Raw genomic sequence first — 20,716 nt, 5'->3', positions numbered from 1 at the left:
AAATTCACAAATATATGAAAATTAAACAATATACTCTTAAACAGCCAATGGATCAAAGAAAACCCCACTAGGGAAATTCAAAAATACTTTAGGATGAATGAAAATTAAAGCACAACATACCAAAAAAGGGAAGCAGACAAATCAGTGCTCAGAGGGAAATTTATAACTGTAAGCACCTACATTAAAAAAGGAAGTTCTCAAGTGACAAAAAAAGGTCATTACATAATGATAAAGAGGTCAATTCATCAAGAAACTATAACAATTGTAAATATATATGCATGAAGCATTGGAGCACCTAAAATATATAAAGCAAATACTAACAGAATGAGAAGGAGAAATAAACAACAATACAATAATAGTAGGGGGATTTTAATACCCCACTCTCAACAATGGGTCATCCAGACAGAAAATCAATAAGGAAGCACAGGAGTTGAACAACACTATAGACGAAATGGACCTGAAAGAGATATGCAGAACATCCTATCCAATAACAGCAGAATACACATCCATCTAAAGTACATACAGAATATTCTCCAGGATAGATCATATATTAGGTCATAAAACAAGTATTAACAAATTCAGGAAGACTGACTTTATATCAAGTATTTTTTCTGTCCACAATGTTATGAAACTAGAAAACAGTAACAGAAGGAAAAACTGAAATTTCCAAATAACTGGAAATTAAACAACACACTCTTGAATGACTAATGGATCAAAGGAAAAATCAAAAGGAGAATCAAAAACATCTTGAGACAAATAAAATGGAAACACAACATACCGAAATGTATGGGATGTATTAAAAGCTGCTCTAAAAGGAAAGTTTATAGCTATAAACGCCTACATGAAGAAAACAGAAAGATCTCAAATAAGCAACCTAACATTGTACCTCAGAGAGCCAGAAAAAAAGAACAAACTAAGTCCCAAGTTAGCAGAAGGAAGGAAATGATAAAGGTTAGAGCAGAAATAAATGAAATACAAGATAAGAAGACAATAGAAAAGATTAAAAAAACTAACAGTTGATTTTTTGAAAAGATAAACAAAATTGACAAACCTTTAGCTAGACTAACAAAGAAAAGAGGACTCAAATAAATAAAATTATAAATGAAAGAGGAGACATTACAACTGATACTACAGAATTACAAAGGATCATGATAATCTACTATGAACAATTACATGCCAACAAATTGGACAATCTAGAAGAAATAAATTCCTAGAGATATACAACCTACCAAGATTGAATCATGAAGAAAGAGAAAATCTGAACAGATGAATAACGAGTAAGGAGATTGAATCAGTAATCAAAACACTCCCAAAAAAAAAAGCTCAGGACCAGACGGTTTCACTAGTGAATTCTACCAAACATTTAAAAGGAATTAACCCCAATCCTTCCCAACATATAACTGTTTCTGAATTTACATACCTTAGAGAATCTGACTGCATGGGCATGCTGTGCAGCCTCTAGCTGAGACTTGGTGAGCTGCAGCTGCCCCTTCAACATGTCGATCTCATTCTGGAGCTTGTCAGTCTGTGCCCTTGTCTTATACTCTGCTGCAACAGAAATACCTCGTTAAAATACCATCTCTCAGAAAACCTATCTGAAAACTTTCGGGGTACATCCTATAGATAAGACAAAGACAAAGGAAACTGCTTTTACTTGGGCTATTACTTTTTTCATGCCTCATGAGCCAACTTTTACTCTCTACTATTCAATATTTATTTTCAGTCCTTCATATTATTGAGTGCTGAATTATTTTTAGGAGATTCTTTCAGCCACTAGATTGAGGTTGGATTATCCTACATAGATAGGGTGAGAGCCCATTCAGGGAGCAAAAATGGTGACAAGGAATAATCCTGGGCTCTTCTTCAAGATGCCTGTCTCAGTCGGAGAAGGGAAGCAATAGGTACCACAGTACTGAAATCTCTATGGTCACCATCCTTCTGGCTCCCACCAAACTCTCCTGAGAGCCTCATCAGTGCTAAGATAAGCAGAGGCTGGCATTCAAAATGCACACTTGGGCCATAACCCATCCATGGGGCAAAAACGAACTACTGAGAAGTTGTTAAAGGGAGCAACAAGTGAAGGGAAGAATACTTATGTACATGTACTTACATGCAGATGTACACATGACTGAATGGATATACATGTGTCTGTGAGTGTAGACATGAAAGGTATGGAAACCAAGGTAGAAAGTCAGAATCTCAAAGATGACCTGAAGAAATAATACTCATTTCAGAGTCTGAAATACTCTCTGAAACGAGTATGAGATAGAATAAGATACTGAAACAGAAGAGAAAGAAGGTCAGTTTCACACTGAAGAATGGTAGGTTAATTAAAATACTTAATCTTCCCAATTTCTCCAATACATTGCTAAATTGCTATCAGCGGTCCACAGCTTATAAGTGGAATTTTATGCTGTTCATATTGTTTATACAAAGTTTAGCTGTTTCCTAAATAAATCTATTTGTCTGAAATAGGCAGGAATGGAAACAAACTGGCCCAAAAGGGAGGGGAAAGCAGGCACTGAGTAACAAGCTAGAAGTACACACGTCTAGATACCGAGAACATTTAAGATTGTAATGGAAACTTCTGTGGGTTACTGTGGCAATCAGCAGAATGCTTTGATCTGCTCATGGAGAAACAGACCTTGCATTCTTTGCTCCTGAGAACATTTAAATTAGTAGGAAACCTGGTTCCATGGTAAGCCTCCCACCTCCTGCTTCTTCATTTTACCCCTCTATACACTGGCTAATTCACATTGGCACCCAAACACATCTTAGTATCTCCCACCTCAAACAAGACAAAAATTTTCCCTTTGTCTCATATTTCCCTCCAGGCACTGCCTCCTGTCCCAGCTTTCCTTCCCAGCAAACATTACTGACATAAATGTCTGTAATGGACATGACCACTTCCTTGCCTGATTCCCAGCTCACTCCAATCCAGCTTTCATCCCCAATAATTCACTGAAGCCATGTCAAGGTCACCAACAGTCACTGTGACAATAATGGTCAATTCTAGGTCTTCCTCTTACTCCCATGCCTCAAGATCATTCGGTGTAACTGTCTCCTTCTTGAAACACTCATGCCCCTTGATTTCCATGACAACATACTTCCCAGCTTCCCTCCTGCCTCCATCACTGTGATTTCTCACTCTCCTCAGCTGTTCCTCCTGAGCTCCTCGTGTGGGGCTGGCCCTAGCCGTCTTCTCTCCTCTAAGTGATCTTATCCAGCCCAGTTCTGCTAATGACTCCCAGGTTTTATCTCCAGCCTGGGCCTTCACTTTGACCTCCAGACCTCCAGCATCTCCACTTGCATGGCAACTGTACGTGTGACTTAATTGTACCCGCGGCCAACACAAATTCTCCATTCTCCTTCCTCCCTCAATCTGCTCCACTCCTGGTCTGGCCCTCAGTAAACATGACAGCCATTCACCCAAAGGTATAGGACAAAAGCCCAGGATCATCTTCACTTCATCTCTTGATCTCACGTTGAGTCACATCTCTGTGGCCTCTGCTCTGCGTCCAGAATAAATCTTCTCCATCTCCACTTCTCCCACCTTCCCTGGTACCGTCCTGGTCCAGCTGCCACCTTCTCTCACCTGGGCTACTCATGCAGCCTCCTCACCCTCCCAGCTGCCTTCACCTCTGCCCCTACAGTGTGTTCCCCAACTGCAGCTAGAGGGATCATTTTAAGGTACAAATTAGATCATGTCCCCGCAACTTAAAATCCTCCAGTGGCTTCCCTTACGCTTATTAAATCACCCACATGCCCACCCAGGGTGTTCAAGGCCCTATGTGACCTAGTCCCTTCTTAACCCACCACTACCTTGCTTACCCTGCTCCACCAACCTTCTATCTGTTCCCCAAACACGCCGTGTCCTGCCTCTTCCTCACACACCCTCACAATGCGAGTTCCCCTTGCCTGGGATATACATTTCTCAGATTTCCCGCAGGCTGGGACCCCAGCATCATTCTGGTTTCTGATCAAATAGCGCCTCCTTCATGAGGAGTCACTAGGAGTCACTCTCCATCCCATTCTCCTACTTTATGTTCTTCATTGCACTTGCCACCATTGGAAAAGAATCACTCATTCATTTGTTTAAATGTGAATCCTCCGTCCCTCCCACTAGGGTGTAAGAGAGCCAGACAGGGTCTGTCTTGCTTATGGCTGTACCCCCGACCCCTAAGGCGGTGCACGGCACATAGCAGGGGATCAATATTAACTAAATGAGTGAACAAGGACTATGACACTTTCTTTTAAAAGGATTGAGAGATGCTTTGGACCATGTCTCACTGAAAAAAGAAAAAGGTACCAGAAAGAAAACAGATCTTTGAAGTAGCGCTCACGACTTACCAAGATGAGAATCTTCGGGGTGGCGGCGCTGAATATGACTTTGTAGAAAAGCTTGGTTCATAAAGGCCTTGTCACAAAAACGGCACTGAAAAGGAGAGAGCGACAAATCCAGGTGTCTGTAACAAGTGCCCTTCCACCTAATTTGAATTAAAATTTGGGTACCTGAAGCACTATCTCTTGCGGGCTTTCCCCCCAAAGTTCCCACCCTGGCAAGTGATACTGAAAGCATAACTAAAAAGACATACAAAACCAGGGTGTTCTTCCCGAACTGAACACAGGACAGTGAAAGCCATCTCTTGACAGTTAAAGTAGCCCATCTTGGCGGTTTCTGGAACCCCTGATGCTGCCCCTGTTAAGACTGGTGGTTCACAGCCCGCCAGCATCAACTTGTTCATGACACTCCAGTCATGCCAGCCTCTTCCTGTCCCTCAAGCAAGCCAGCCTCAGACCCTTTGCATTGGCTGGTCCCCTGCCCGGATCTTCCCCAGACCTTCCCATGACTGGCTCCTTCTCGACATTCAAGATGTCATTTATGGAGCATCTTCCACGCTGGGGCTGAGCTGCGCGTCCTCAGCAAATCTTCCTGGATGAGCCTCCTGACAGGCACTGTCCCATCACACTGTCTTGTTTTCATCATTGTACATCTCACCAGTTAATATTTTCAGGTTTATTTACTTCACTTGCTTATTGTCTCCTGCCTAATCCCTCTAGGTTCTAGCATGTCAGCTTCCTGAGAGCATGAACTCTTTTCTCTCTTATTCATAGCTTTATCCCCAGAGACCAGCATTAAAAAATCACTGAGCACATGCTTAGAAATATTTGGCCTCCTAAAATGAATTTACTGGGGAAAAAAATCAATCCTACCAATATCTCTATTCTCTACTTTAACACAATTTTTAAGCAAAAAATTCTACTTGTTTCATCTATATCCTCCCCCCTGGATTACTCTGAAGTAAATCCTGGATACTGTATATATTTCATTTGTCAGTATTTCAGAATCTATCTCCAAAAGGATTTTCTTTTAACACAATCATAATATTATTATCCCAGCTTTTAAAATGTGAAAATTAATTTCTTAATTATCAACAAATATCCAACCATTTGTTTATTTTTTCCCCAATATTTCACACATTGTCTTAGAAAGCATTTTTGCAGTTTGTTGTGAATCAGGATCCAAATAAGGTCATATCCTGCAACTGGTTGTTTTGTCTCTTGATTCTGTTTTTGTCTATAGGCTGAGCCTCCAACCTCCTTTTCCTTATAATTCTTTTGCTGAAGAAACTGAACATTTGTCCTGCAGAGTTACTCTCAGTCTGGATTTTGCTGTTTCATCTCTATTGTGCTATTTACAAGTTCTCCTATTCAGCTTTTGCCTTACTCTTAATCAGTATAATTGCATCAGAAAACTTTAGGTTCTAACTTCCCAGAAAATTAACATTATGGCATATTTCTCAGCATTACATTTCAGAGGATCTTTACAGCATCTTTTACGACTTCTCTGCTCATGAGGACTGTTCTGGTTTCCTCACAACAGTTTAGGGACTGCCCACACTGGCTCGGGTGTAAGTGTGGCTCTTGGGCTACACACAGCACTGGAGAAAGGAAAGGAAGAGTAAACATGGAAGTGTAACTTTTAATTTCTCAAAATAGAAAATATGTATTTTAACTATTGCAATAATACAGAAGACTCATGAGCTCAGGGTAAGAAGGGGCTCATACTCCAAAAAGAAAAGACTGACATTTTGACTACATCAACATGAAAAACTTCTATGACAAAAATACCAAAACCAAGTTAATAGGCTTCTGGTTTCTGGATCTGCATGTAAGGAGCTTGAAAATCGCCACTCCATCCTAACAACAAGGAAAAGGCTGAACAGACTGAAAAATCCACAACTCTTCTTGGATCTGTAAGAGAGGGGAGGACACAGGGCAAACCACTGCCCCTGAGTGTGCTTTTCAACATTGCACTTTAAGTCCTCGCTAATGTAATAAGGCAAGAAAAAAATTAAAAGATATACAGACTGGGAAGGAAGACACAGAACTGTCTTTGTTTGCAGATGACATGATCGTCTATGTAAAAAATCCAAAAGAATTGACAGAAAACTCCTGGAACTAATAACCAGGTATAGCAAAGTTGCAGGATACGAGGTTAATATACAAAAGTCAACTGCTTTCCTATACACCAGTAATGAACAAGTGGAATCTGAAATTAAAAACGTAATAACATTTACATTAGCACCCCCCAAAATGAAATACTTAGGTCTGTTGATAATGGGGGAAACTATGCATGTGTAGGGGCAGGAGATATATGGAAACTTTTTGTACATTCCCCTCAATGAACCTAAAATTGCTCTAAAAGAAAAAAACTTAAGTACACACAAAAACCTGCAAGTGAATGTTTATAGCAGCATTATTCATAATAGCCAGATACGGGTTCCAGGCAAGATATCCTACAAAAGTAAAAGGTTAACAGACTCTGATTCACGTACACCATGGAATACTAGTCAGTTTTTAAAAAATGAATGGATTAGTGATACCTGAAACAACTGGTCTATCAGGCCCCAAATGCAAAACTATCTGATCTACCATCACTGGGATTAAAACATACTTTATAATAGATCTTACAGTAATTAGAAACTTAATAAAAGTCAGATCATTCTTTACAATGAAAAATAGCAGGAGGTTCAGAAATCCTACTTATTGCACAAAGATTCTGCCTTAGATATAATAAAGTTCCCTTTCAGGGTAAGAAGGTGGGAAGGAATTCTACATCACCTAGAATCAAATTTCTCCATTAATAAGATAATTATAAAACTTTAAAAAATGCTTTAAAAACTTTATCCTATAACCCTTTGCATTTTCTTAAAAAATAGTTTTAAATATATGATAAATATGTTTGATATACAGATGAATGATATAAACTTCTATTTCAAAGGAGTTCCCTTAAAGCATCTTTAGGACAGAAAGTGACATAATGAATTAAGAAAAATTAGGTACTATGAACTATTCATAGAAAGGAATCTGATACTCTTTCCATGACAACCCCAGGGATATAATATGTCAAATTATGTTCAGTGTACTTGGTTTCAGAATGTTGACTACATGTAGGTTGTATGCTATGTAAAACATGTAAATGTCCTAATACCACTTCTATCCAAAATCATTAAAAATTTAAAAATACTTAGTGTAATGGAATTAACACAAGAACTCAGGATTCCTTTACCTAAATGAGTAGGATGGAGGTTTTTGATTCCTCCAGATGTTTTTTAAGACCTCCCAAAGACAACGATGGAGAATAGGAGATAAAGATTTTCACTATGCCCACCAAGAGCTAGGCCCTGTTACATCACTATCTTTTTAAATTTCCATGGCAACCACTTTATCCATGAAGAAATCAAAGCTCAGGAAAGTTAAGTTGCAGCCTTATTGGTTGCACAGTTTGACCCATGTCTCGCTGACAGCAAAATGCATGCTTTTTCTACTCTCCAACACTCATCTCCAACTCCAAGGGGCTCAATAATTGGAACAAGGGACAGAAATTCACTGACAGATTCCAAAATCTGTGTTACTGAAGGGTGGGGAGGAATCTGAGTCTTCCAGCTGTGAAAATGAAAGGTCTTCTTAGAGTCTAAGTCCTATTATAATCCACTGGAATTTTTTAATTTTTAAAGTTTTAAAAATAATTTGATAGCCAGATCACTGGTACACACTGGCCTTTACACATGGCCATCAAACTTCCCTGGCTGTTGGAGGTTTCTATTTAAATAAAAATTCACACTGCAGACTAAAGTCAAATAACTATTTAAACAAAACCAATTGACTTCCCATAAATTTTACTATAGGCCAAATATCCCTAGCTTACGAATCTGTAACAAAGATTATAACACCGTGGAATCCCTGCTAGCTTACATGCCAACTATTCTTAGCAGCAGTCTTTGACTACCCCTCCCTGAAACTGATTCTCACAGCATCTCAGCACTGTGACCTCTGGCCTTCTGGTCTGAGGATTCATAAAGAGATAGGTCACAGGTAGCCACAGCCACAGCTCACTACAGGGAAGCCACTGCAGAAATCAACATCCACTTGTTGGATGCTATTTACTGAGCTTTCCTCATGCTATACATATGCATTATCTCACGGGATTCTCAGAGCAACCCTACTGCTAGTATTCTCATTTTCCAGATGAGGAAACTGAGGTTTAGAAATTAAAAGACTTGCACAGAGGAATAGGTGGAATTCAAACCCAGGTAGTCTAACTCCGGAGTTGTCACCCTAAAGGCTCTCACTGCTCAAGAACTCCATAAAGAGACAACGGCAAGTCACTTAATAGAGGGCAGAGTATACGTGTACTACACTAAGTAGGAAAAGGTGGTGTGGTCATTACTACCTCTTCTTGGCCACACCTGGGCGCACCATACAGCTACCACTGCCATTCAGAGAGCCTGAGTGGCCAAGAGTTGGCAGGTGTCACTCATTTGATAAAAGTGAACCATTACTTTTTTATCCTCCTATTATCATTCACATTTGAAAATATTTACTTACAAACAGCTATTTTTATGATAACCAAAAGAATGAAAAAAAGTTTATAAACATAAAATTTTTATGTTACAGGTTTTAATGTTTCACTGAATAATACCAAAGCCAGGTAAACTTTTTTTAATGTTTTAAACAGAACCTATTCTATCCATTTTACGATAAATACATTTAAAGAGCCATCTCAGCACTATTTATAAATATTTAGTTTTTAAATAGCATTTATGAAACAAATAGGCAATTAGCGACATCAGGTATCATTGGATGACTATACCTAAAGGTTGTATACCCAAGGCTAAACATTAAGACTTTCTAACAGCATTCTTTCCCAACTGTTCACCTAGTTTAAGTACACTTCTCTCAAGGCTCCTGTTGGGTCAGTCCTAAGCACTATTAACCTCACTGTTTTCTGAGCCCTACACCCAGTTCTCCACAGTCACTCCTGCTTTGGCTCCACCATTACCTAAATCCACTGAGGCCTTTTAAGTCCTATTTAGCCAAAATGACTGGAATGTAGGGGTGTGAAATCAATCTTGTCAGTCTATTGCTTACTTTGATATCTTCATCAAACATTCTTTGCTTCTTCCACCTAACCAATAAAAAAGATAAATATGCTGATTTCTGTTACACACAAAAATTACAATATTTATCTTGGGTTCAGTGTCTAACCCCTAACAGTTGGGAGATTAAGAACAAAAAGGCAAAATTTTTAAATTTTAAAAATAGTATTGTTATATCAGCAAGTATTCTCCTGCTTAGGAAATATACACATTGAAATATTTAGGAGTCTGCAACTCACTGCCAAATGGTTCAAAAGTAATAGTATGATATAGAGACAGAGAAAATAAAGCCAATGTGGCAAATGTTAATAATTGGTGTAAGGAAGTTTTTGCACTGATCTTGTAATCTTTCTGTAAATTTAAAAATATTTCAAAATTTAAAAATGAGGGAAAAAATCCACAAATTTAAGCATTCCATATCATTTGGGGCCCGAGCTCAACAGCAATTTGTACCTGGTTTATTTTTCATTACACCGATTAGGAGGAAGAAACAGTTTCTTAAACAACCAGCTTTTAGATAATTCAATAAAGCACTGCAGACAACGTTACTTAATTATTAACCCTATGTTAGTCTACACAAGGTAATGAACCATGTTACCTGTTGGTTAAAATTACTCTTTCGCTTAAATAGATGCTGTTTCTTCTAATTTAGAGTACAAATCAAAAAAAAAAAAAAAAAAAAAAAAAAGGCAGTGCTATAGGAAAGGACTCTCAATATCCCAGCCAGTAGGAATTGAGGGTTTTATTGGATCATCACAAGGCAGCTTCCCACCTGGTAATAGCTGGCCTTGGCCTCAATCATCAGCTGCTGGGTGGAGATCAACTTTTTCCTGCGTTTACACTCTTCCTTGAGTAACTTGATCTCGCCGGCCTGCTTGGTGAGGAGCTTCTTGCTCTGCTCGCTCTCGGCCAGGCTCAGGCGCAGCCGCTCCTCCAGGTCGTGCAGCTGCGAGGTGAGGAACTCCTGCGAGTGCAGCAGGTACTCGATGGTGAGCTGCGCCAGGCGGATGAGCTTCAGCAGCACCGGGTCCACCCCCGACTGGCAGTGCGGGCACTTCTCGTCCTCCAGCTTGCAGAAGGTGATGTTCATGATGTTCTCCTGCAGCGTGAGCACGTCCACGGCGCCCGCCACCTTGTCCACGTCGATGGCGCTCAGCCGCCGCCAGTCGACGCTCTCCAGCCGCGGGCGGAACTGGAAGAAGGGCAGGGGCCCCGAAGCCGCGCTGGGGGGGCCGCAGGCCATGGCGGCCGCGCCCGCCGCGGCAGCGGCGGCGGCGGCGGCGGAGGCGGGTCTCTCCAGGCTGTTGGCGAGCGGGTAGTAGACGTGCTTCTGAAAGGGCTGCGGGAAGGAGAGAGAATGGGGGAGGCGGAGGGGGCTGCGAGTTCTGTGGAGTCCCCGCCGCCCCAGCCCGGCAATCGGCAGGCGGGCATCCCCGGCTTGCCGCCTCTTACCATGCTTGGAAGCAAATCCGCCGCCTCTGCCGGCATCGGAGGAGGGGGCAGTCCCGTCTCCCAGGCCCGGTCCGCCGCCGCCCCACCCCTCGGAGCGGGAGAAGGCCGGGTCCCGGACGGCGGCGGCCTAAGGCCTGGGCGTCCGGGCCGTTGTTATGGCAGCGCCCCGGGCGTGGACCTGGAGCAAAGTGCGAGTCGGCCTGCGCGCGGTCAGCGTGCGCCCAGGGCCCTGCGGGACCAAAGAAGAACTCGTCGCGGGCCAGCCGAGGACACACCGGTCCACCTCGAGAGGGCACAGTTCCTGAGCGCCGGCTCGCCGGGCACCACCTTGCAAGTCTCTAAGGCGTGGGGAGCTACATCCTAGCTGCCAGCCTCTGATCCTCGCCTTAGGTTTCTGAGATTAGAAGGAACCATTCATCCTCCTCGTTCACGCACAACTCGGAAAACGTGAAGCAACAAATCTATGTAAAATTAAATGGGATGGAGGGGGGGCCTAGCTGCAAAAGGGCACGAAGACACTTAGGGGTATAATAAAAAATGTTCTCTATTTTAATTGTCTTGTTGATTACCCGGGCATATAGTTTTCAAAACTCACTGAATGGTACACTGAAAATTAACGGTGCATTTTGTACATTATACTTCAATAAAGTTGTTTTAAAAATTAAATTTGTAGTGTAGTTAATTATATTCGATGGAAGGCTTCCTAAATTTCTTACATCCAAGATACTTTTTTAAATGGAGTCTTTCTTCCTCTCTGGGTTGCCCACCTAGATATAACATTCGGATAGAATTTCAACCCAAAGAACTTCCCCAAATATGTAATACCTTACTTGTCTTTCCAAAAGGATACATTTTTCAAAATGTGAAGATAAAGACAATTATGTGGAGGGGGAACTTTACAGGGCCCTGGTATTTACCTTACAAACTTGTGTGGCAGCTGCATTCTGTTTTCTGGAGAGGCTAAACTATTTCTAGCAGCAACTCGTAGGCCTCAGGCCTCTCATTCTCGAGGTCTTCTGGGAGCTGCCTGTGGTTACCATAGAGATGGATGAACTGAGGAAAAGCCAGCCATTCCTCAGTCCACCGGGGAATCCCTGCTTGGACCAACCATCAGGAAAATTTTTGTCTCTCCTAACAGCCAAAGAACAGAAGAAACGAAAATACAGTTCAGAGTAACTGGAAGCAAACTTGTAATGTCAAACATTTCTAGCCCTTTCTAGACACTGAGAACTAGAAATAAGCCCACAGGAAAGCATCCAGAAACTAGGCATACACTTCATAAGACTTCATAGAAGCCGTGCATCCAAATAATTTTGAACGGGATTTTTTTTTTTTTTTTTTTCTTTATTGACTGATTGATTGCTATGTTGGGTCCTCGCTCTCTGTGCTATGGCTTTCTCCAGTTGTGGCAAGTGGGGGCCACTCTTCATCGCGGTGCGTGGGCCTCTCACTATTGTGGCCTCTCTCGTTGCGGAGCACAGGCTCCAGACGCGCAGGCTCAGTAGTTGTGGCTCACGGGCCTAGTTGCTCCGCGGCATGTGGGATCCTCCCAGACCAGGGCTCGAACCCGCGTTTCCTGCACCAGCAGGCAGACTCTCAACCACTGCGCCACCAGGGAAGCCCTTCAACGGGATTTTGAAAGAAAAAGAGCTATTATCGATTAACTACAGCCAGCATGACAGTCTTAAAGATCTAGCTTCAAAGTCTGATTCTTCCATTTGCTTGCTGCCTGACCTACAAGTTACGGCAGCCCTAGGCTTCAGTTTCCCAGTCTGTTAAATAGACGTCAGGATACCGACCTGGCAGGTCTATGTACCCTGGACTCCATCCACTGGGCTGCAGGATCAGCGGGAACAAGGGCCGTAGTCTCTCTTGCTCACCGTTATATCCCCAGCACCTGGCATAGATCAGGCACGGAGAGGCGCGTTAAGAATTTGCCAAAAGGACACGTGGATAAAAAATGATCCGAATGAGGAGCTTCCCCTGTGGCTCAGTGGTTAAGAATCCGCCTGCCAACGCAGCAGACACGAGTTTGATCCCTAGTCCGGGAAGATCCCACATGCCGTGGAGCAACTAAGCCCGTGCGCCACAACTACTGGGCCCGCATGCTGCAACTACTGGAGCCTGAGTGCCTAGAGCCCGTGCTCTGCAACAAGAGAAGCCACCGCCGCGATGAAGAGTGGCCCCCGCTTGCCGCAACTAGAGAAAGCCCTAGCACGAAACGAAGACCCAACACAGCTAAAAATAAATAAATAAAGTAGCTATTAAAAAAAAAAAAAATGACATGTTAAAAAAAAAAAAGAGAGAGAGAAGCCACCGCACCACAAGGAAGACTAGCCCTCGCGGGCCGCCAACTACAGAAAGCCCAGGGGCAGCAACAAAGACCCAGACATAAATAAATAAATAAATTTAAAAAAAAAAGAATGATCCGAATGAATTAGGCGCTTAGGAAACGTCAGCTCCCGGCCCCTGTCCCTCATATTTCCTGTGCCCCCAGGCTCTGGGTCCAAACCCTTGAAACTTAGGGGTCTATCCGCGCGCTCCCACTGCATTCGGGGGAGGAGGCGCGCAGGGCTCGAGGCGCCCATCTCCGTTCGCCGCCACCACTCCGGCCCCGAGGGCCGCGCCGTTGGCCACCCTCGCCCCCCGGCTGAGTCGCAAGATGGCCGGAACAGGAAAGAAGGGGGCTCGCTTTCCCGTTCCCTCTGCAGGGCCGCCAGCCGGGCGCAGCGCCTCCCGCCCCGGGTGCACCATGGGGACGACCCGCCGAACCCACAAAGACAAAGGCCGGGGAACGCGGGCTCCAGAACGCGGGCTCCAGTGGGGCCTCGGCGCCGCCCCTTAGAAGGCAAGCAAACGGGGGAGTGGGGGCGCTGCGGCAGCCAGGCCAGCGGGGTCTGCAGCGCCTCGGCTTGCAGCGGGAAAAGAGGAAGGAGGGCCCGGCTTCGCGGGCACCCAGAGGCCCCGGCCTCCCCTGGGCGCCTGGCGCACCCCTGACCTCGACTCACCCCAGCTGCGCGCTCCAGGGCGGGCGCCGGGCGCTGCAGGCGGACAGGGGCGAGGCTGGGGACGCAGGCTCCAGGGGCGCTGCTGGCGCGGGCGGGCCCGTGGAGGCCGAGGAGCAGCCGGGCGGGAAGCGGCGGGCCAGCTCCTTCTTCCAGGACGCAGGATGAGGCCTGTCTGTTCTGGGAAAGTTGTGGCGAGGCTAGCCGCCTGGCGCCTCTCTGGGCCCTCCCAGATTCCCGGCCACGGGCACCTCGGGAACCCCGGGATCCCCCACCCCCCTCCCGCCCCCTCCCCTCTGCGATCTCCCTCCGGCCTCTTTTCCCTGCCTCCCGGCTCCTCCGACAGCTGGGCGGGACCGTGAGCGTCTAGACCGCCGCGCGAAAATGCGCTCCGCCAATCCTGCTGTTGGTGCAGACACGTGGTGCCTGGGCGCGCTCTGTTGCTGGCGTGGGATGCTAGCCCCAGGAAGACCTTTCAAAGACAAACCAGATTCACTCCTACCCTGCGGTTAGCCTAACCCCCCAGCTAGCTAACTTCCCATAGAGGCAGGGGCTTTTTGTTTATTCCTTGTAAGAAGAGATGCATTTTAATCGCAGAAGTCTGCAGATGCAAGAGATCTTGTAGGGCTATCTCATGCAGCCTTGCACTTGAGTGACAGGGAAAACAGGATTAAAGACCATGTGCCGAAGCACACAAGGATTTAAACCCATCTAGATTCCGCATCTCTTTTGGTTATGCCCATTTTAGGACGAAAGGCGTGGATCTCTGTTGGCAGAAAGTTTGTCGGTGGGGGAGAGGGGACGTCCGGGGTCAAGAGTAAGGTGACTGTTTTTTAACCTAAAATTGGAACACACGGTCTAACAATGGGGCAAAATTCCATAATTTTAAATAATGCGTAATCCAGAAAGTATGCACATATTTTAACAACCAGGAGGTTGACCCAGATTGAGAAATTTGAGTGCATCTTTTGCAAAATCTTACTGTCTGTTGTAGCAAAATTGTTCTTCACTTAGAAAGGAATAACTTCAGAATTTTTGGTGGATGACAACGTGTTACTGTAAAATGCCTTTCCTTGTGTTTCTCTTTGAATTAACTTTATCGGCTACTTTATTTAGCACAAGGCATCAAAAATAGTAATAGCTCAGAAAGTATTTATGTTGAATTCCTTTCTTGTTTTAGTTTTTACTTAAAATCATAAGACCTAGGACAACCTTAACAGGTTTTTTAAAATTTGTCCAATTTCAATTTAATGCTTAAATTTGAAAGATCCAGGATCCCAAAAAATGCTCTAAAGTAGTATGGCTAAAGATTTCTAGATAGAAATTTCAGGCAGTGTGTGGGAGATATGGCCACTGCTTTGCAAAATCTATATACTCTGTAGCCCTTTGTGGTGTGTGTGTGCATGCCTTAGAGGATAATTGCTTAATTAACATTGTTTGATAATACACCATTTGCGTTACCAGTATGCCCATTCCCAACTTTCAGTATATTACGGATCACATATGCAGAATTGGAAGAAATAAGATGAACCAGTTGACCTTGGCATGGCATAGCAGCAATCATACATTCTTGATCCTTTCAAACCTCTTATACCAGTTATCACAGCTGAGCAGGGTGTTGCTGTGGTAATTAAATAATTAAAAATTTTTAAATTATTTAGGTATCTGTCTCCTGCATCAGACTATGAGAACCTGACATGTTCTAGCACACTGAGCACATACTAAGTGCTCAAATAAATATGTGGTTTTTGAAGACAAAAATGATCCTAAAAAAGGAAAATAGAAATATTGGTTACTATTGATCATTTTGTGTAGTTAGTAAATTAAAATGCTATATCTGAATTTATTTCAAATTTTTGTCTTCACTTCTCCTGTTTGAAAACAGCAAGTGTGACAAAATAAAAATTACATTGAGGCAGGCAGTTGGGGATGGTGCTTAGCATGGTATCTATTTATTATTAAACATTACTAGGTCTTATAGGAGTAAAACAAAGATTAGATATTCAAAGTGGACTTTGAATCAAAGTAATTAAAAGGTATTAAATCAGACAATACATGTTGTTTCTGCCCTTCGTTTTTGATCACCTGGCTAATGTCTTTTAGTTATAATTATAATATCATATATAGTATACAGAAAAGTGTGTAAGATATATATGTACAGTTTAAAGAATAATCAAATGAACACTTGTATACCCACCCCCCAGTTTAAAACATTCCTAGCATTTTGGAAACTCCTCTTTGTAACTCTCCAATCATATCCCTTTCCATCCTCCTACTTAACAGTTGTCCTAACTTTTGGGTTAAATCATTCCCTTTTCCTTACCGTTTACACATTATATTGTTTACATATTATATAGACAGTATATTATTTACTTTTGAAAAATTGAGTAGCAAGCACAAATTGTGTAAAGATGAGTCAGATGAGTGGCAGGGTCCATACTACCTTTTAAGGCAAGAGGGCTTCCACCCTGGCCTGGCCCTTTAGAAAAGCCCAAGAAGCTAATGGACCTGGTCCTCCCATAGCCTGTGCTCTCCCATTCTAGACCATACTTCATAGAACCTTGGAACTTCCTGCACAAACCATCCACGCCAACTTTCAGAGCCTCTATGGGCTGCTTCTCCAAGTCCGTCTGCTCAAAGACAGACTGTATTGCTTATGGTTAGGCACATGGGGTGGCCGCAGTCAGCAGACTATTTAGAAGTACTAAATAGCACAGGTACATGGATTGGAAAATATAACCCTAAGGCACACAAGGCCTCTCTCTGGTCGGGATGGTGCCAGGATACAAGAGAGAAGAGTTGCTGCCTGGGAGCTTGACTGAGTCCAAGAATTCTAAATTCAAACCTGGCTTTGCAGCCTCAGCTTCCTTTGAGTAACTTAAAATAGGATGCTGCTGGCAGGCGGTTGTAAATGTATATTGCAAACTCTAGGGCAACCATTAAAAAATTAAAAAGAGGAGTATGATTAATATGTTAAGAGAGGAGATAAATGGAATGTTATAAACTGCTCCATTAAAACCAGAAAAGGCAGGAAAAGAGGGTGAAAAGAAAAGAAAAGAAAGAAAGGAAGGAAGAAGAATGAATAGAAAACAGTTACAAACATGGATGCTATTAGCCCAATTATATCAATAACCATTTTAGATGTGAATCGTCTAAATAAACCAATTAAAAGATTGTCAGAGTGGATTAAAAAAATTAGACCCAACAGTATGTTACATATAAGAAACTCACTTCAAATATAAAGACTCAGATGGTTTAAAAGGGATAGAAAAAGATACATCACTGATCAAAGGAAATCTGGAGCAGCTGTATTAGTTTCAGACAAAGCAGACCTCAGAACAAGGAAAATGATTAGGGATTAAGAGGAATACTGTATAATGTTGAAGGGGTCAATGTTCCAAGAAGACATAATCCTTAACATGTATGTACTCAAGAAAGGAGTATGAAAATAAATGAGGCAAAACAGAACTGGAAAGAGAAATAGACAAATCCACAATTATACTTGGACACTTCAACATCCCTCTTCAACAATTAATAGATCAGTTAGGACAAAATTGACCCAAATAGTACTATTAATCAACCTGATCTAATTGGCAATTATAGAATACTCCATCCAACAACAGGAGAATACACGTTCTTCTCAAACTTGCATGGAACGTTCAGAAAGATAGACTGCATTCTGGGCCATCAAACACACCTTAACAAATGTAAAAGAATAGAAATCATACAACATATGTTCTCAGACCACAGCAAAATTAAACTAGAAATCAGTAGCAGAAAGATAGCTGGAAAATCCCCAAATATTTGGAGATTAACCAATACACTTCTATATAATACATGGGTCAGAGAAGAACTCTCAAGAGAAATTTTAAAATATTTGGAACTAAATAATAATACAACTTATTAAAATTTGTGGGATGCAGTGAAAATGGGGCTTAGAGGGAAATTTGCTCATTAGAAGTGAGTCCCTAAGTTTGACTGATACCCAAGGGGAGGGGAATCAGGTTTGCCTTTTGAAGGCAGGACGCATCAAAGATTTTGAGGCCATATTTTGAAACTACACCGCAACCAGTACCAGAACCTCCCTTTCTTTGATTGTTCCGTGGTGGCTTAAGTAGAGAAAGTGACTTGATGACAGTTTCAATTTACAATTCAATTGAACCATTTACTTGTTGCCTAGAACTGACTAGGGTCTGGAAGATGGGTTCAAAAGCAAAAACAAAAACGCAAACCTAACTCTCATGGAAGGTGGCTCAGGCCTGGTGTTTGTAGTAAGATGGGAGGGGCCCTACAAACCAGATAAGAACTTGTGGTTTGATGAAATGCCACACTTTGGAGCCCCTGATTAATTTATGGAGGAGAGTCAGACTATTTTTATCAGAATCTGATTGATACGACCATGGTAGGATTACCAAGCTGGCTTTACCTCTGGTAGTTCACAGCCTCTACATGGGCCCAAGCATCTTGGGCTCCTCCCGTCCCCCCTGAGATCTGGGAGTCCATTTCAATGGCAGCTCTTGCACCCAGCGTCCCAAGTCTAGAGAGGGCTTTTTGTAAAGAGCAGTCACTTCCCTTAGGAGATGGATACAGAATTTTAGTTCACTACGCTTTCAAGCCCTCTTCCTTTAATGTGTCTTCCTGCTCTGCAGAAGCTAGGAAGCTAACAACCGTGCTAACCAGACTCCTTTCCAGCTCATATTCTGGAAGCAAATTGGTTTCTGCCAATTAGACACACTTTTTTTTTTTTTTTGGTAATAAATTTATTTATTTATTTTTGGCTGTGTTGGGTCTTTGTCGCCACGCGCGGGCTTTCTCTAGTTGCGGCGAGCGGGGCCTACCCCTCGTTGTGGTGCGCGGGCTTCTCATTGAGGTGGCTTCTCTTTGTTGCGGAGCACGGGCTCTAGGCATACGGGCTTCAGTAGTTGTGGCACGCGGGCTCAGTAGTTGTGGCCCAGGAGCTCCAGAGCGCAGGCTCAGTAGTTGTGGTGCACGGGCTTAGTTACTCTGTGGCATGTGGGATCTTCCCGGACCAGGGCTCGAACCTGTGTCCCCTGCATTGGCAGGCGGATTCCTAACCACGTTGCCACCAGGGAAGTCCAAGACACACTCTTGAATGATTTGAACGACAGAAAAGAGACAGAAAAGATTTTCCGGCTGTAATTTTTGCTGGCAAGCAAGGTCATGAGCATCAGAGTGTCAATGGGTAAAGGCAGCAGCTGAATGCCATGTCTCATCACTTTCAACATGTCAAGTGGCTGTTGAAACAGCAGTGACTGCACTGCCTTTTTTATCAGAGGATCAAACTCCTGAGCTTAACAGTCCCAGCGGTGCCTCTCCGCACCCCACACTGCTCTAGCCCTTTGCATGATCTTGCAAGTATCTAATTGGGTGCAAATACCTTGCAGCTTTAACTGCCTAGAGTGGCTTCGACTTCCTACAGTAAAACCATTACTGATACCCTTTTTATTATTAAAATAAACATTTATATCAAAGATGTAGTGAGGAGGTGCCTGGACTAGATGAGCATAAACTATCCAATCCTCTATTCCCTTTTCCTGAAGTCTTTGAATTCCTTCCTCTACTTGTTAAGGGATTTCTGACTTTGAGAAGGTAATGGATTGTGAGACAAAGTTCAGTGAACATTTACGTTGAAGTCTTTCCCCCAGCTTGTCATACACTGCATACACAACCTCTGGGAAGGGTCCATATCTACCTATACATTCATCCTGATCCAAAATAGGGACCGTGCTCCTTGATCTAGAAACCTCAAAATCTATTCCCACAGGACTTCCCTAGTGGCGCAGTGGTTAAGAACCTACCTGCCAATGCAGGGGACACGGGTTTGAGCCCTGGTCCGGGAAGATCCCACATGCTGCGGAGCAACTAAGCCCGTGTGCTACAACTACTGAGCCTGTGCTCTAGAGCCCGTGAGCCACCACTACTGAGTCCCCGTGCCACAACTACTGAAGCCTGCACACCTAGAGCTCGTGCTCCACAACAAGAGAAGCCACCGCAATCAGAAGCCTGCGCACCGCAACGAAGAGTAGCCCCTGCTCGCTGCAACTAGAGAAAGCCCGCACACAGCAACGAAGACCCAACGCAGACAAAAATAAATAAATAAAATAAATTTATTAAAAAATATCTATTCCCACACACACTCTCCGAATTTGGGGGAGATATATATTAGCAAATTCCTACAATGTCTAGGTTTCTAACTCTTCCATACCAATGTTCGGGATTGTCTCACCCGTGCTCCCCACCCCCCAGGCCATGCTAAATTTGTATTCTAGTTGCCATAGCAATAGTGTGGCTTGGCTCCTGAGAGGGGGCTAATCAGTTCTCACATACAAAGGTGGTAAAGCTTCCTTGGCCAAAGAAAGTAGAGTGGGGAGTTATTTCAGGCTGGTTTGAGGACTTCAAATTCTCCACCTCAATTGCTCTCAAACTTTCATCAGAGTCTGCTGGAAGATAGAACACAGATAGCTGTGCCCACTCCTAGAGTTTCTGATTTAGTAGGTCTGGGCTGAAGCTAGAACTTGTTTGCGTTTCTAACAAGTTCCCAGTTGATGCCACTAGTCTGGGGACCCCACTTTGAGAACCACTGCACTCAGTCTTACGTATCCTCTTAGATGTTGCCCTTTCCATTTGTCAGGGTCCACTGTCTTCTGATCAGTTCTCCAACCTTCATAGGAAAAGACTTAGGACAACTGTGAACCCAACTCACAAAATCCGTTTCTGGGTTTGGTTTTGTGTGTCCACAGTCTTACAGCTTTAGATAAAAAATTGCTTCTTTTCATCAAAGTCACAGAAAGAACT

At 43.3% G+C, this 20,716-nt stretch overlaps 1 protein-coding gene across 3 annotated transcripts in view; it reads right to left on the bottom strand.

The window, feature by feature from the left end:
• Positions 1–14,202, bottom strand: part of DZIP1 (DAZ interacting zinc finger protein 1) — a 53,698-nt gene extending 39,496 nt beyond the window's left edge. For 2 of the 3 annotated variants that reach the window (XM_057532872.1, XM_057532873.1), the window contains exons 1-6: positions 13,904–14,202; positions 11,813–12,026; positions 10,896–11,124; positions 10,216–10,782; positions 4,351–4,435; positions 1,421–1,545 (exon numbers count right to left, since the gene is read on the bottom strand). In XM_057532872.1, coding sequence (XP_057388855.1) covers positions 1,421–1,545; positions 4,351–4,435; positions 10,216–10,782; positions 10,896–10,931 — 813 coding nt within the window. In that variant the 5' untranslated portion in view covers positions 10,932–11,124; positions 11,813–12,026; positions 13,904–14,202. Of the gene's footprint in view, positions 1–1,420; positions 1,549–4,350; positions 4,436–10,215; positions 10,783–10,895; positions 11,125–11,812; positions 12,027–13,903 lie in introns of all 3 variants that reach the window. The other variant, XM_057532871.1, reaches the window with a different exon arrangement.
• Between the last annotated feature and the right edge of the window lie 6,514 nt (positions 14,203–20,716).

The sequence above is a fragment of the Balaenoptera acutorostrata genome, chromosome 18 (assembly GCF_949987535.1).
Source record: "Balaenoptera acutorostrata chromosome 18, mBalAcu1.1, whole genome shotgun sequence".
In the NCBI taxonomy this organism is placed as follows: Eukaryota; Metazoa; Chordata; class Mammalia; order Artiodactyla; family Balaenopteridae; genus Balaenoptera; species Balaenoptera acutorostrata.
This window is presented reverse-complemented; position numbering and strand designations above follow the sequence as displayed.